Source organism: Montipora capricornis, chromosome 6 (assembly GCF_036669925.1).
Source record: "Montipora capricornis isolate CH-2021 chromosome 6, ASM3666992v2, whole genome shotgun sequence".
Classification (NCBI taxonomy): domain Eukaryota; kingdom Metazoa; phylum Cnidaria; class Anthozoa; order Scleractinia; family Acroporidae; genus Montipora; species Montipora capricornis.
Window position 1 is genome coordinate 9,469,789 of NC_090888.1, and position 12,500 is coordinate 9,482,288.

At 40.4% G+C, this 12,500-nt stretch overlaps 1 protein-coding gene across 4 annotated transcripts in view; it reads right to left on the reverse strand.

Moving 5' to 3' along the window:
- Positions 1-12,500, reverse strand: part of LOC138051463 (caspase-1-like) — a 52,578-nt gene that overhangs the window by 28,206 nt on the left and 11,872 nt on the right. For all 4 annotated transcript variants that reach the window (XM_068897658.1, XM_068897659.1, XM_068897660.1 and 1 more), the window contains exons 2-3: positions 10,443-10,854; positions 1-9 (exon numbers count right to left, since the gene is read on the reverse strand). The exon at positions 1-9 is cut by the window's left edge and continues 309 nt beyond it. In XM_068897658.1, the coding sequence (XP_068753759.1) occupies positions 1-9; positions 10,443-10,854 (421 nt within the window). The remainder of the gene's footprint in view (positions 10-10,442; positions 10,855-12,500) is intronic.

Below are 12,500 nucleotides of genomic sequence, written 5' to 3' on the forward strand. Positions count from 1 at the left end.
CCTCTGATGCTAAAAAGAAGTAACAGAATGTTAACTTCAACTGAATGAGATAACATTATTACTATTACACTTGTGGATGGATCTAAGAAATGAGAGGAAAGAGGAAAGGACTACAACAATGGAAAGGCCTCTTTGCAGACAAACACTGAAAGTCTTACAATATGTAATAATGATTATGATGATAATAAAAAAGTAATAATAATAATAATGATAATGATAATGATAATGATGATACTACTACTACTACTACTACTACTACTACTACTACTACTACTACTACTACTACTACTACTAATAATAATAATAATAATAATAGTGATGACACCATTGATGATAATGGTAATAGTAAATAATAATATTAACCAGAAGCACACGATCTTGAAGTGACTCTCCTTGGAACAAAGCTGGAGATTTAATGCCCAAATATGGACAAAAGATAATTAGATCATAGCCGCATGCACAGGAAAATGCACGAACCACATTACATCCAAACAAGGACATTTTTAAACTAAAAAAACCCCGGCTCTGAACCAGAGTTAAATGCATCAAGGTCATGAGCTTCTGGAATAACTTAATTCCAGTCCCAATGATGTAAAGCCAAACACAAGTGGTCTCCTGCAGTAATTAGGAATACGGTAAAACCTGCGCATAAGAACCTAAAGATTTAAGAACCTACAGGCTGAAATTTGGCATTTTAACAACTGTTCAGCCTGACGAGGAAAAGAGGTTCTTAAACAAAAGATCACCCCAATTTCGACTAGTATCAAAATTCTGGATGTATTAACTGTATGTGAAATCAACAATAATGCTTTCTTTAATTCACAGGTTGTATGATGTGCACAATCTACATGTGCAATGTAAATAGACTAAAATGTTTTGTTCAGCACGTTGTTTAGTTAGCGAGCATCCTGACTATTATTATTCAGCTAGGCAAGCATATGACTGTTTGTTATTTAAACTAGTTCTAAACCATCATATGTGCACATGTACTGTACGAGTAGTGTAATATTCCCGTGAATGACTACAGTGCCACAGCAAACTCTGAAAAATTAAGAAACTTTTAAGAACCTCATCACATACGGGCCAAAATTACTGAATGCTGATTGGCTGATACGGAGGGCATTTTTTCTTGATCACAAGGGCTTTTTTGGTAATCAAGAGGGCATTACTTGATCCTGATTGGTTAACAGTTGCTTATGCAGAGCAAGCGAAATTACAAGTCTTAGAGAATCTGATTCTGTTGACGGCATCAGTTTATTGAATTGAACTTTGATCTAAGGAAAACATGTTGAGTTGATTGTCATACGGTTGCGGCATTGAGGGCATTGTGCCATTCAAGGATTAGTTTCACTTGTACTATCAAAGTTTTCCAAATTGCCCTTGTCGCTTTGTGAAAACTTTGAAACTATGCCTGAAATTAATCCTTAATCGCCCTTGGGGACATGTGATTACATATACTAATCAGCCTGATTTGTCAAAATGTACCCTGAAATATAAGAACCTGTTCAGTTTGATGTCTAAAATTCTAGGTTCTTATATGTGGGTTTTTAATGTTCTACAGTACTACTGGTAACTGTTTCAGTGGACATTTAAATTTCAATACACATCCACATTCCTGACTTCTAGTACAGATGTTGTGTCCCAACAATTATCCTACAGTGCTGATCAAAAGTGTCAAGAATGTCAAGACTACCAAGGCAAACAAGTAACTGTTTTATGTTGAACTTGAAATAGTTTGTTCTCAGTGCCTGTTCTGGGCTGCAAAAATCAGTGCTTCAGTTTCAACTTTCAAGTCACATTTCTCAGTCAACTTCCAGGTCTTAGCTTTGTCAACTGTCTCAGGTGTTTCCCGCAAAAATTGACCACGCATTTTTTTCTCTGTCCATTTATTCAATGTGGCATTCTGTCTGTCCTGTTTTACTTCATTCTTTTCCTCTGCTCCCTCACTGTTCAATTTTGTCTTTCTCACTCCTTCCATCGATCTCTTCTTCAAATCCTTACATACTGTACCATGACAGATTATTTTCTTCAGCCTTCACACACATTTCACAGTTGATCAAACCTCTTCCTCCTTTCTGTTGTGGCAGATACACCCGGTACACATCACTTTTATGGTGTAATGCACCATGTAATGTCAAAATTTTCCTGGTCTTTTTATCCAGCTCCTTTACCTCATCACTCATCCATTCTACCACACCACCACTGTACCTTAGAATTGCAATCACCCATGTGTTGACAACTATAATTTTGTTCTTCCCATTCAACTTTGTCTCTAGCACTAACTTTAGTACAATACAATACAATACAATACAATACAATACAATATTCTTTATTTTGAGAGGGTAATACATGATTAACCCAGTAATGAGTTTTCTAACACATGGCCCTCTGTATATACCACAGAAGACAGACCACAACACCGGGAACTACATGCCCTACTCTTTGCGACAAGTGTGCGGGTTCTTTTACGTCCCACAGGATTATGAAAATAGAAGGATTGTGAGACGGGACCTCCGGTTTATCGTCCTTATCCGAGAAGACTAGAGAGTCTAACAATTTGCAGATGTCATTACAAAGGCAGCACTTTCTCCTCGGTTATTTAAAGAAAGTTAGTGTTGGTACGTTCGGAGTTGAACTCACGACCTCCTGCGTGACAGCCTGGTGCTCAACCAACTGAGCCACCGGTGCGCGGTGTTGTATTGTATTGTATGTTTGTATTCCTTTGAGAACAGGTCTCTTGTCTCTCCTAAATACTTATACCCACTATCATCAATCTCCCTCATAACTTGCCAATCTGGTAGTACAATTCCTTCCATTTTAACAATTTTATCATGTTTCAGCACTAGCACCCCACACTTCTTTATCCCAAATTCCATCGCTATGTCCATGCTAAATGTATGAACTGACTACACCAGGGAGTCAATCTGATCGTTGGATTTCCTAAAAAGGTTTAGGTCATCCATAAACAAGAGATGGTTGATCTTAAGCTCGCGACCCCTCCATTCAGAACTATCTTTTGATGTTATCAAAACAAAGGAGAGTGGTACCATGCACAACACAAAAAGCAATGGCAAAAGGCTGTCCTCCTGAAATATCCCCCTACTGATATTAACAACTCCCAAAGTTTGTTCACATGATGTCAGCTCAGCCTTCCACTCTTCGTACTCCTCAGGAGGAACTATCATTTTAGTTGCAATACCAAGCATTTCCAGACATTCTACTATCCAGGAATGTGGCACCATGTCATAAGCCTTATGGTAATCAGTCCAGGCCATAGCAAGGTTGATGTTATTCTGGGTTCAAATAAATTGTCTCAGCTACTGTAATTCCCTCAGCTTAGAAACACAATACTTAGCACATGTGCTGTTCCAAGTATGGTTGACAGTTGTACAATGTACACTGCCAATAACATCAGGTATGCCTACTTTTCTTGCCATGTTCTTGCCTCTTTTGATATGGTTCCCAATGCACTGACCACTATGGGTATCACACTTACTTTTGAAGCCTGGTGTATTTGCTTCACCTCAAATGCCAGTTCTTGGTGTCTACACTGTATCTACTTTATAGTCTACAGGTACTGCTATATCTATAAAGATCCATTCTTTGTCCTTCATCTGCAGGAGGGTTATGTCACGTCTATTATGCTTAAGCTTCTTGTCAGTGAAGATTTTCATATCCCATGAGAATTTTAGGTTTCCATTTTCTATAACTGGCAAGGGTTGGTGTTCATACCACTTGCTAAATGTTTCTAGTCCATATTTCTCAATGTACCCGGTGTGCAACTGCGTCATGGTGTTTCCTGTACTCCATCCGGGCCAGTTTTGAGCATCCACTAGTTATGTGACTGATGGTTTCAGTGCTGTGTCCACACAGTCTACAAGTGGCATGTCTGATGTTTTATCTATATTGAATTTGATGGCATTTATTCTTAACGCTTGCTCCTGTGCAGCTACATGTAGAGTCATGCCTTGTCTCTTTCTTCAGGAATCCATCTCTTAACCATCTCCATGACTTGTCTGTGGCTATTTCCGCAGTTTGTCTGGTAAATTCTCCATACAAGGCTTTCTATTCCCAGTTCTTAATCTTTCCTTCATAAGTTCTCTTCTTGTAGTTCTCAAGCTTTTCCTACTCATCAAGCACTTTTTCAGTCCTGTAGTAACCACCAGCATCCATTTGTCACTCTCTTAGAGAAAAGCATGTGCCACCTCCCTCTCTTTGTATACACATTCCTCTATTGCTATTAAAACTCTTCCAACTCCCTTGCTTGGAAGATATAATCTTGCAACATTACTCCTTGTGTGGATGCATCCATTCATTTCCATAATCTTTCTGGTCCTTCTGTCCATGTTGGCAAGTTCCTTCCTAGTCCATTCTACAATACCAGCACTGTAACATACATGTACATGTACTACTCCTACAGCCCAGGCCCGAGTTGTTCAAACGATGGATAGCGCTATCCGCCGGATAAATCTCTATCCACTGGATAATTCAATTGGTTTTGCTATTGTTTATCCGCTGGACACTGATTTATTCGGTGGATAGCGCTATCCATCGTTTGAACAACTAGGGCATTTACCCCATTTATTAGCTTTCCTCCATTCATTGAAAAACCGTTGCCTCTCGAAGAACCTCTTGAACCCCTCTCCTGTTGCCTCTCTAAGAACCTGAATGTGCGAAGCGGCCGCGGAGACTCTCAATTTGCGTCAAATTCTGTATTTAAGAGATGGAGCCCAGACGATCTTGCAGCACATTCCAACATTCTGAGATTTAGTATCCATTGTTGTTATCGTCCCTCGAAGGTGCCTGTAATGTTTCAGATTCACCAGAGAGTAAATTGAAGGCGAAAATTTCCCTTGCACTGTCGACCCGTAGTATCTGCGAAACGATTACAAGGAACGTTTTAGATGACAATATTTATTCTTTCGCCAAAGTGAAGATCGTGTATATCAAGCTTTTACCAAAACCAGTGGCCATAGCATCTTTGCCAGAAAGCAACTCCTTCGCAGCAGTCTCCTACTCTTTCTTGAGCAAAATTTTACGTTCTTTTTTTTGGTGTTTAGATAAGACCTTTTGATATACTTTCTTTGATGGTCGACATACATGTATGTCATTGATTTTACTTCAAAGATGGGACTAACTTAACGAAGGTTTCAAGTAACATTTGATTGATGTGTTCTTTTCATCAGCCAATCAAAAATTCCCATCTGCTCAGTGACCAAGATATTCAAAACACCCTAGTTCAGGTGCAGGTGGTATTTCAAAGTGCCCCTTCCAGTTCTCCGAACGGCTTTGCTGCATGTTAATGTGCCTCTTGGCTAACACTTCAGGATCCAGAAATGAGGAACCATATTGAATGCTTTTCTGTAGTCAATCTTTCGTCTTTGTTCCTCATGATTGTCTTCTGCACCCTTTTTGTTCAACAGCTAGCAATCCATGTCTTTCCAGATGTATGTAAATTTTCTCTCATTATTCCTGTCAAAAGCTTCCACTTCACTGAGTGCCCTTGGCTGGGTCTTTCTGTATCAAAACAATTCTTCTTCTAGTCATCCATTTAGGTACCATTCCAGATTGTACTCCTTCTTGAAGGAATTCTTAGAGGTTAGGGTGTATTTCAGTCAGTGTCTTAACCCAAAAGCCTTGGATTACAGTCAGGACTGGCTGCCTTCTAATTAGGCATCGTTCTCACTTCAGATCTTATATCCTCCAGCATAATGTGAATGTCCTGTTGCGCCTCTGTCATCCAAAGTTCGCCCTCCAAATCCTCACATGTAAGCCAAGTTGCATCCTCATTGTGGTTGACGTCTCCTGCCCAAATGTTATTATTAATTTATTATTATTATTATTATTATTATTATTATTATTATTATTATTATTATTATTATTATGGCAGTATACAAACTTCTGGATGCCCAGACCGGTAAGCCTTGATTGAGTGGCCAATCAATGCATCGACCAAAAAGATGCTTAAATTACTAATTCTAACCTATTCGTATGAAAAATGAAAAACTATATGTAAATATGTATCTCTACAGATAGATAATAAATTTATGTGATTTTTTTCAAAAAATGCCCTTCTTTGCTTGGCTTACTTCAAAATCTTAATCGAGCGTGCAATATTCAGCGTACTAGTGATGACTTTTTTCTCCAACTAGCTGCCTTAGTGCCTTGCTAACTTCTCTCGAGTTGCCTCAGAGAACGTCCATAATGATCTTGTACTGTGTCACTTGATGCTCAGGTATCTCTCCGGCAGCTCCCATTGCAATGGCACGTACTTAGAGGTCTTCTCAGCAGCCTTCTCTTCTCTATTCTCAACTCAGGGGCAGCTCATCTCTATCAGTTACACTGCTCTGCTTGTCCACAACAGTCACATCGACTCTGTTGGGCTTCACATGCGTGCTGTCTGCATAAAGAGGAATGTCTCAGTAAGAAACCACCCTCTAATTCTCATACATACAATGTAGCCTTTGGTTCGGCTTTCAAGTACCAAGGCCCCACTGACAAAACAAGGTCCAGCAATCTGATCACTTCAAAGAACAGAATCTTAAGAGCATCATTGTACCACGACAAGTACTTTGACTGAGCTAAAGCACCACACACAGCTAGAAGGTGTGACACACACTCGGTAGTTTTGCCACATATGCGACAACTAATTATTGTTATTATTATCATCATCATCATTATTATTACCATTATTATTTTATTGTTATTCAATTCCCTCCAGTTGTCGGGTGTTCTACTGGGTAAATGTTTGTGTCTCAGCAACTCCCCGTAGCTTAGAGACACAACACTTTCTGCAACAGGTGAGCAGTTCCAAGGATGGCCAATAATTGTACACTTCCAAGGAAGTCAGGTACATCTAGCTTGCCAAACCAGGTCCTTGCACCTTTTGATTTGCTCCAAGAGCACCAATCACTATAGGTATTATTGTGACTTTCGAGGGTCCATGAATCGTTCTGATTTCAAATGCTTAGCCTAGTTCCTGGTACTTTTCAACCTTCTCCTCTTCAGTTCTGGTGATGTTCTGGTCAGCTGGCACAGCTATGTCAAGAAGTGTCCATTCCTGTGTGTCTTTGTGCACTACAGTAATATCTGGCCGATTATGTTTCAGCAATTTGTCTGTGTAGATAGTCATGTCCCAGGAAATCCTCACTTCTCCATTTTCTCCGGTAGGCAAGGGTTGATGGTCATACCACTTGTCAGTACACTCTACAACATACTTCCTGCACATCTTCCAGTTTACCTGCAGGGTCACCTTGTTGTGGCGCTTCCTATACTCTCTCTGGGCAAGCTTTTTGCATCCACTGACAATGTGTCGTACTGTTTCAGTGGCATCTCCACACAATCTACAGTACACAATGGTGCCTCTTGAGGTCTTATCTATGCTGTACTTGATCGAGTTTGTTCTTAAAGCTTGTTCCTGAGCAGCAAGAATCAAACCTTCTGTCTCCTTTTGTAAGAATCCATTCCTGAGCCATCTCCAGCTTCATCTGATATTTGTTGGACAAACGCACCATGTAGGGCTTTTAACTTTCTAGTCTTTCCTCCTCCTCTCATAGTCCTGCAGACTCTCTTCAACGATCGCTTTCTCCTTCAACGCAGCTTGAAGCATACACTCTGTGCTCTCTCTTAGGTAGCCATGAAGGGATTTGCTCTCCCTTCTTACACACTCCTCGATGGTGATCAGTCCTCTTCCCCCTTCCTCGTTCCTCGGGATCCCCTCCTGCACCCCTTCTGTTCATCTGTTAGCAGTTCATTCCTATCCAAAAGGTGGACCTGTCCAGTATAACTTCTCTCGCATAACTCCTGTCAAGAGGTTCCACACCATGGGTAGGCAGGCAATAGGGTGGTACATTGTACCACCATTGTAGTTGCTGGCCTGGGCACCCTTCGCTGAGTCCTTTTGTATCAAAACTGTTCTAATCCCCCTCACCATCCACTCTGGTACATTCCCTTGACATATACAGTCTTGCAAGCATTCTTGCAATCTAGAGTGCAATCCTGTCAGTTTCTTAAACCAGAACCCCTGAACAAGATCGGGGCAGGTTACCTTCCAGTTTGCCATCTTGCTCACTCCATTTCTAATATCCTCCACAGTGATACTGATTATCTTCTTGCACCTCTGTTGTACTGAACTCCACCTCCACATCCTCTAGCCAAGATGCTCTCTCGTTGTAACCGACTTCCTCCAACCAGATCGTGCTCCAGAAGGAGGTTGCTTCTGTGGGATCAGGTAACACCGTTTCTCCTCGTTCCTTTCCATCTAGTGTTTTGTAGAACAGCTTCTGATTGGTTCTAAAGAGTAGGTTCTGTTTGATCTGTTGACATCTCTCGTCTTTTCTTTTGATATTAACTCGAACTGACTTGATCTTCTGTTTCTTCATGGCTGAGAAATAAAAAGTGCCTCTTTCCTCAATATGATATTTTCTGTTCAACCTTTCCATTTCTCTTTGTTTCAGTCTCATATTTCCTCTTCGGACTTCCTCAATCTTGCCCAGGTCTTTTCACCAAGCTTCGATATTCCCCTTAATTCTTCTCTTCCAGAATGGCTCTTCAGCTCTTCTCCCTTTCCTCCCTTTTATCATTCCCATTCTTTCTGTAATAATATATGCAACTGTATATATTAAAGAATTCAATTCAGTGATGTTGTGCGTCTGAATCCTTTTGCTGGCTTCGTTGACTTTTCCAACTTCTGCTTTCAGCTTCGTTCTTTCGCATAACTTCAGTGATGGTAATCCTATTCTCTGTTCTAGCTGTATAATTTCTAGGATCCTGTCTCAAAGGGCTTCCACTTCTGGGCTGATCTCTTCTTGTAATTCTTCAGCAGTGAAAACTCTAGGTTACACTTCACATTGGTGTTCTTCTCGGGTATCAGATGTTGTTGCATGGTCTGGTGCACCTGAGCTGAGAAGCTCCATAGTTTCAGTCTCCTGATGTTTACAGTCTGGTGTATCTGTGGCATGGAGCTCTGTAGTTTCAATCTCCTGATGTTCATTTCTTACTTGTACGGCTATTTCCTCTTCCTCCACAGTCTCTAGTCACTTCTTGTTCTTAATCTGGCGTACTTGATCAGCCAATTTCTGCTCGGTGACTTCTGTTAGTTTGTTGTTGATGTTACAGGCTTTCCACAGGTCTTACAATCTTTTTCTGTACCCTCGCCTCTCTGGTTCACTCTTGATGTCACATTGAAACAACCGTTTGTTATCCTCTTTTGACCATCCTAATCTCTTCTGTCGTTGTTCAGCAGTAGCAGGATGATGACCAGGCCTGCGCTGCTGATCCACAGGACACCTGCCGGCTGCTCGGGGTCCATATATCGCAGGACCTCACCTGGTTGGTACACTGCAATGCCGTAATCAGGAAAGCTAAGAGGCGTCTCTATGCCATAAGGGCGCTAAAGAGAAGCGGCGTCGCCACAGAGGATCTTGTCCTTGTATATTGCTTGCTGATCAGATCTGTTGTTGAGTACGCATGCGCCCCATTTGCAAACCTTCTGCGCTATCTCGCCACTGCCCTGGAGAAGGTCCAAAAGCGCGCTCTTGCAATAATCCTGCCTGGAATTTCTTACGAGCTCACCCTCTCAACAACAGGTCTGACCACCCTGGAAGAGCGCAGGGCGGCCCTTTTCACAAGATTCATCCAAAGGGTAGATAACACTAGCCCACTGTACAACTTAATAAGAGACCAACAGTGCCAAACAACTTGCCAATATAATCTCAGGGCAGTTGTCCCGAAAATCAAAAGATGCAACACCGATAGGTTTAAGCAATTTGTGTAATTAATGTGTAATGTGTAATTGAATGTGTAATTGAACCGAATTCTACATAGTTTACATACTATATGTATATTTAAATAATTGAATCGAACTATCATAATATATAATTTTATTTATCTATTTATTAATTGTAACAAGTGTATCATGTATATGTTAACGTTAACTGACTTCTTCCTGTAATTCAGCTGTGAAACTGCAAAAGGATTAATTAAACGACATAACATCACATTACACTACAAGCTCCATCCCCGTTGACGTCGTTAGTGTGAAATTTAATATTTGACATTCTCTCATCAAATGAGGTTGTTGTAACCCTAACACGGGTGGCTTTTGAGTTCCTGGCACTTACCAAAGGTGCCACCCAAGACTCTGGTGAGCAGGAGCATCCATATTCCCATGGTAGGCTAAGGCACCAGCCTGTTCCACCCCAGTGCTCATTTATTATTATTATCATCATCATCATCATCATCATCATTATTATAATAATAAGTAAGAGAACTTCAAAGGTCATTAACATCGTAGTGATAATAACGGCTTGGCCAGAATGCCCCAGTCAGCAAGTATACTTTTATCGTAAATGGTTTCATTTGTCCTGAAAAGCCCTAATGTGGAAATAGCCCATAGAGAATAACCCTCTACTTGAAGCAATATTTGCCCTAAAATTACGTACCAGATCCATCTTCATTTAGGAGTATGCCTTCACATGTTCCCACATAATTGCCTTGTTTCGTTCTACTTCCAAATGAAATCAAGATGACATCACCAACATCATCCTCAGAGGTTGGTCTTTTCACAGGCAATATTAATTCTTTTATGGATTCCTTGTAATTGTTCCTGCTGCTGTTGTACAGGTTGACTTCCTCACCCAAGCGAGTAGTGGCATGGATTCTGTCATCTACTGTTTTCAGAGACTGTACAGAAACTAAGGCACATTGCCTGCCAAGGGAATAACTAGAGATTCCTTTCCCACCTACACGTATGTTAGCATTTGGAAATGCCTCAGCAATTCCTCTGTATGATCTTATAGAACTTCCACTGCTGGTACCCTTAAACTTCAGCTGGGAAAGGACATCAGATAGTTCCTAATAAAAAAAAAAAAATTATGTTTTCCAGAATAAAAATCATTCATCAGCACAAGGTACTCTACAATCAAAATTGCATAATTATTTTTCCAAAATACCACTTGACATTACTTTTTTGGTAGCTAAGATACATGTAATTATATACAGGCATTATATGTAAGGTGCACACACCCCAGACAGCAGTCCAACTTGTAACCTTTGGTTGACAGTGCACCACCACTAAGCTATTGGGAACTAGTTGGAGCTAGGAAATGGCAAAAAAGGTACATCGACAAAAGGCATTGTACTCTTTACCTTTCTTAGAGACAGTTCAAACTTCCAACAATATTATTAATTTTAGTCTCCTGGGAGTGGGAAATATTATTTTGCTACAAGTGAGGGGTGGGAAATTTTAACTTTTCATTGCAAATCATGGTGTTTCCTGACTCTAAATAACAACAGAATCAGGGGCAGAGAAACATTTACCTCTAGCTGTTTTGCGTATAACTGGCATGACTATTCCGGGGGTGGGGGTATGGGTGACGGGTGAGGGGTAAACATTACTGTAGCTGAAAAAACCTAAACCTTTATAAAAATGCTAACCTTAGGCCTGAACACTATGCTTTAGACAATGACTAGGCCTAAGGTTAGCATTTTTGTAAAGGTTTGGGTTATTTCAGCTATGGGACCCTTCACCCACTACCCCCCACCCCCAGAATAGTCATACTGCTTACAACATTCATTGTAGATAGCTATTAGGGCCTATTTACATGGTACAATTTTTGTCGCATGCGACAAGCTTACGACGGCAAAACACTGCACATCATCAGGAACTATAAAATAACCACTGATTTTGCTTCTTTTATATAGCAGTACAAACGTGAGACCACTTCAAGGAAACTTGAAGATCAGTCAAATTCTTCCTTGTGCTGTCAATATGATGAATCAATCTTTATAAATAACACAGTTTCTTGAATGAGTTGAAACTGATGTAGATCAGTCTTTCTTGAGGGGGGTGAATAGGTTTGTTGATTGGCAAATTTGGCCTTAAACGGGGACATAGTTTTTGGATGCTGTTAGCTTAACCCTTTCAGGCCCGAGGGGTTCCCCATTGACGAGTAAAATCGTCTGGCGTTAGACAGAGTAAAATCTATAAGTGCCATTTGGCACTATCGGGCCTGAAAGGGTTAAAAGGCACATCGATTGCGGAGTTTGGATCAGCAGAAAATTTTGGCCTGGTTTTTGGACTCTCCTGATTTTTGAGGTCGGATTGTGCATAAAGATGCAGGTCTTGACATTAGAAACTTCTATAGCATTCTAGAACTGTTCTAGTTAGAACACAGCCAGGGATCGTTTGATATTCTAGAGCTTTACAGATTTTAGAACCCCAGAAGACCTTACATATTCTAGAGCTTTAGAAATCTTAGACTCACAACATGGACCATGGATATTCTAGAAGCCCCAAAGCCCCTCAATCTTTTTAAAATAACTCTAAAATAGAAGATAGCTATAGATGAGGTAACAATATCAAACGATCCCTTTCGGGGGCTCTAAATTCTCTAAAAGTTCTAGCGTTCTAGAATATCCATGATCCATGTTGTGAGTCTAAGATTTCTAAAGCTCTAGAATATGTAAGGTCTTTTGGGCATTCTAAAATCTCTTAAGTT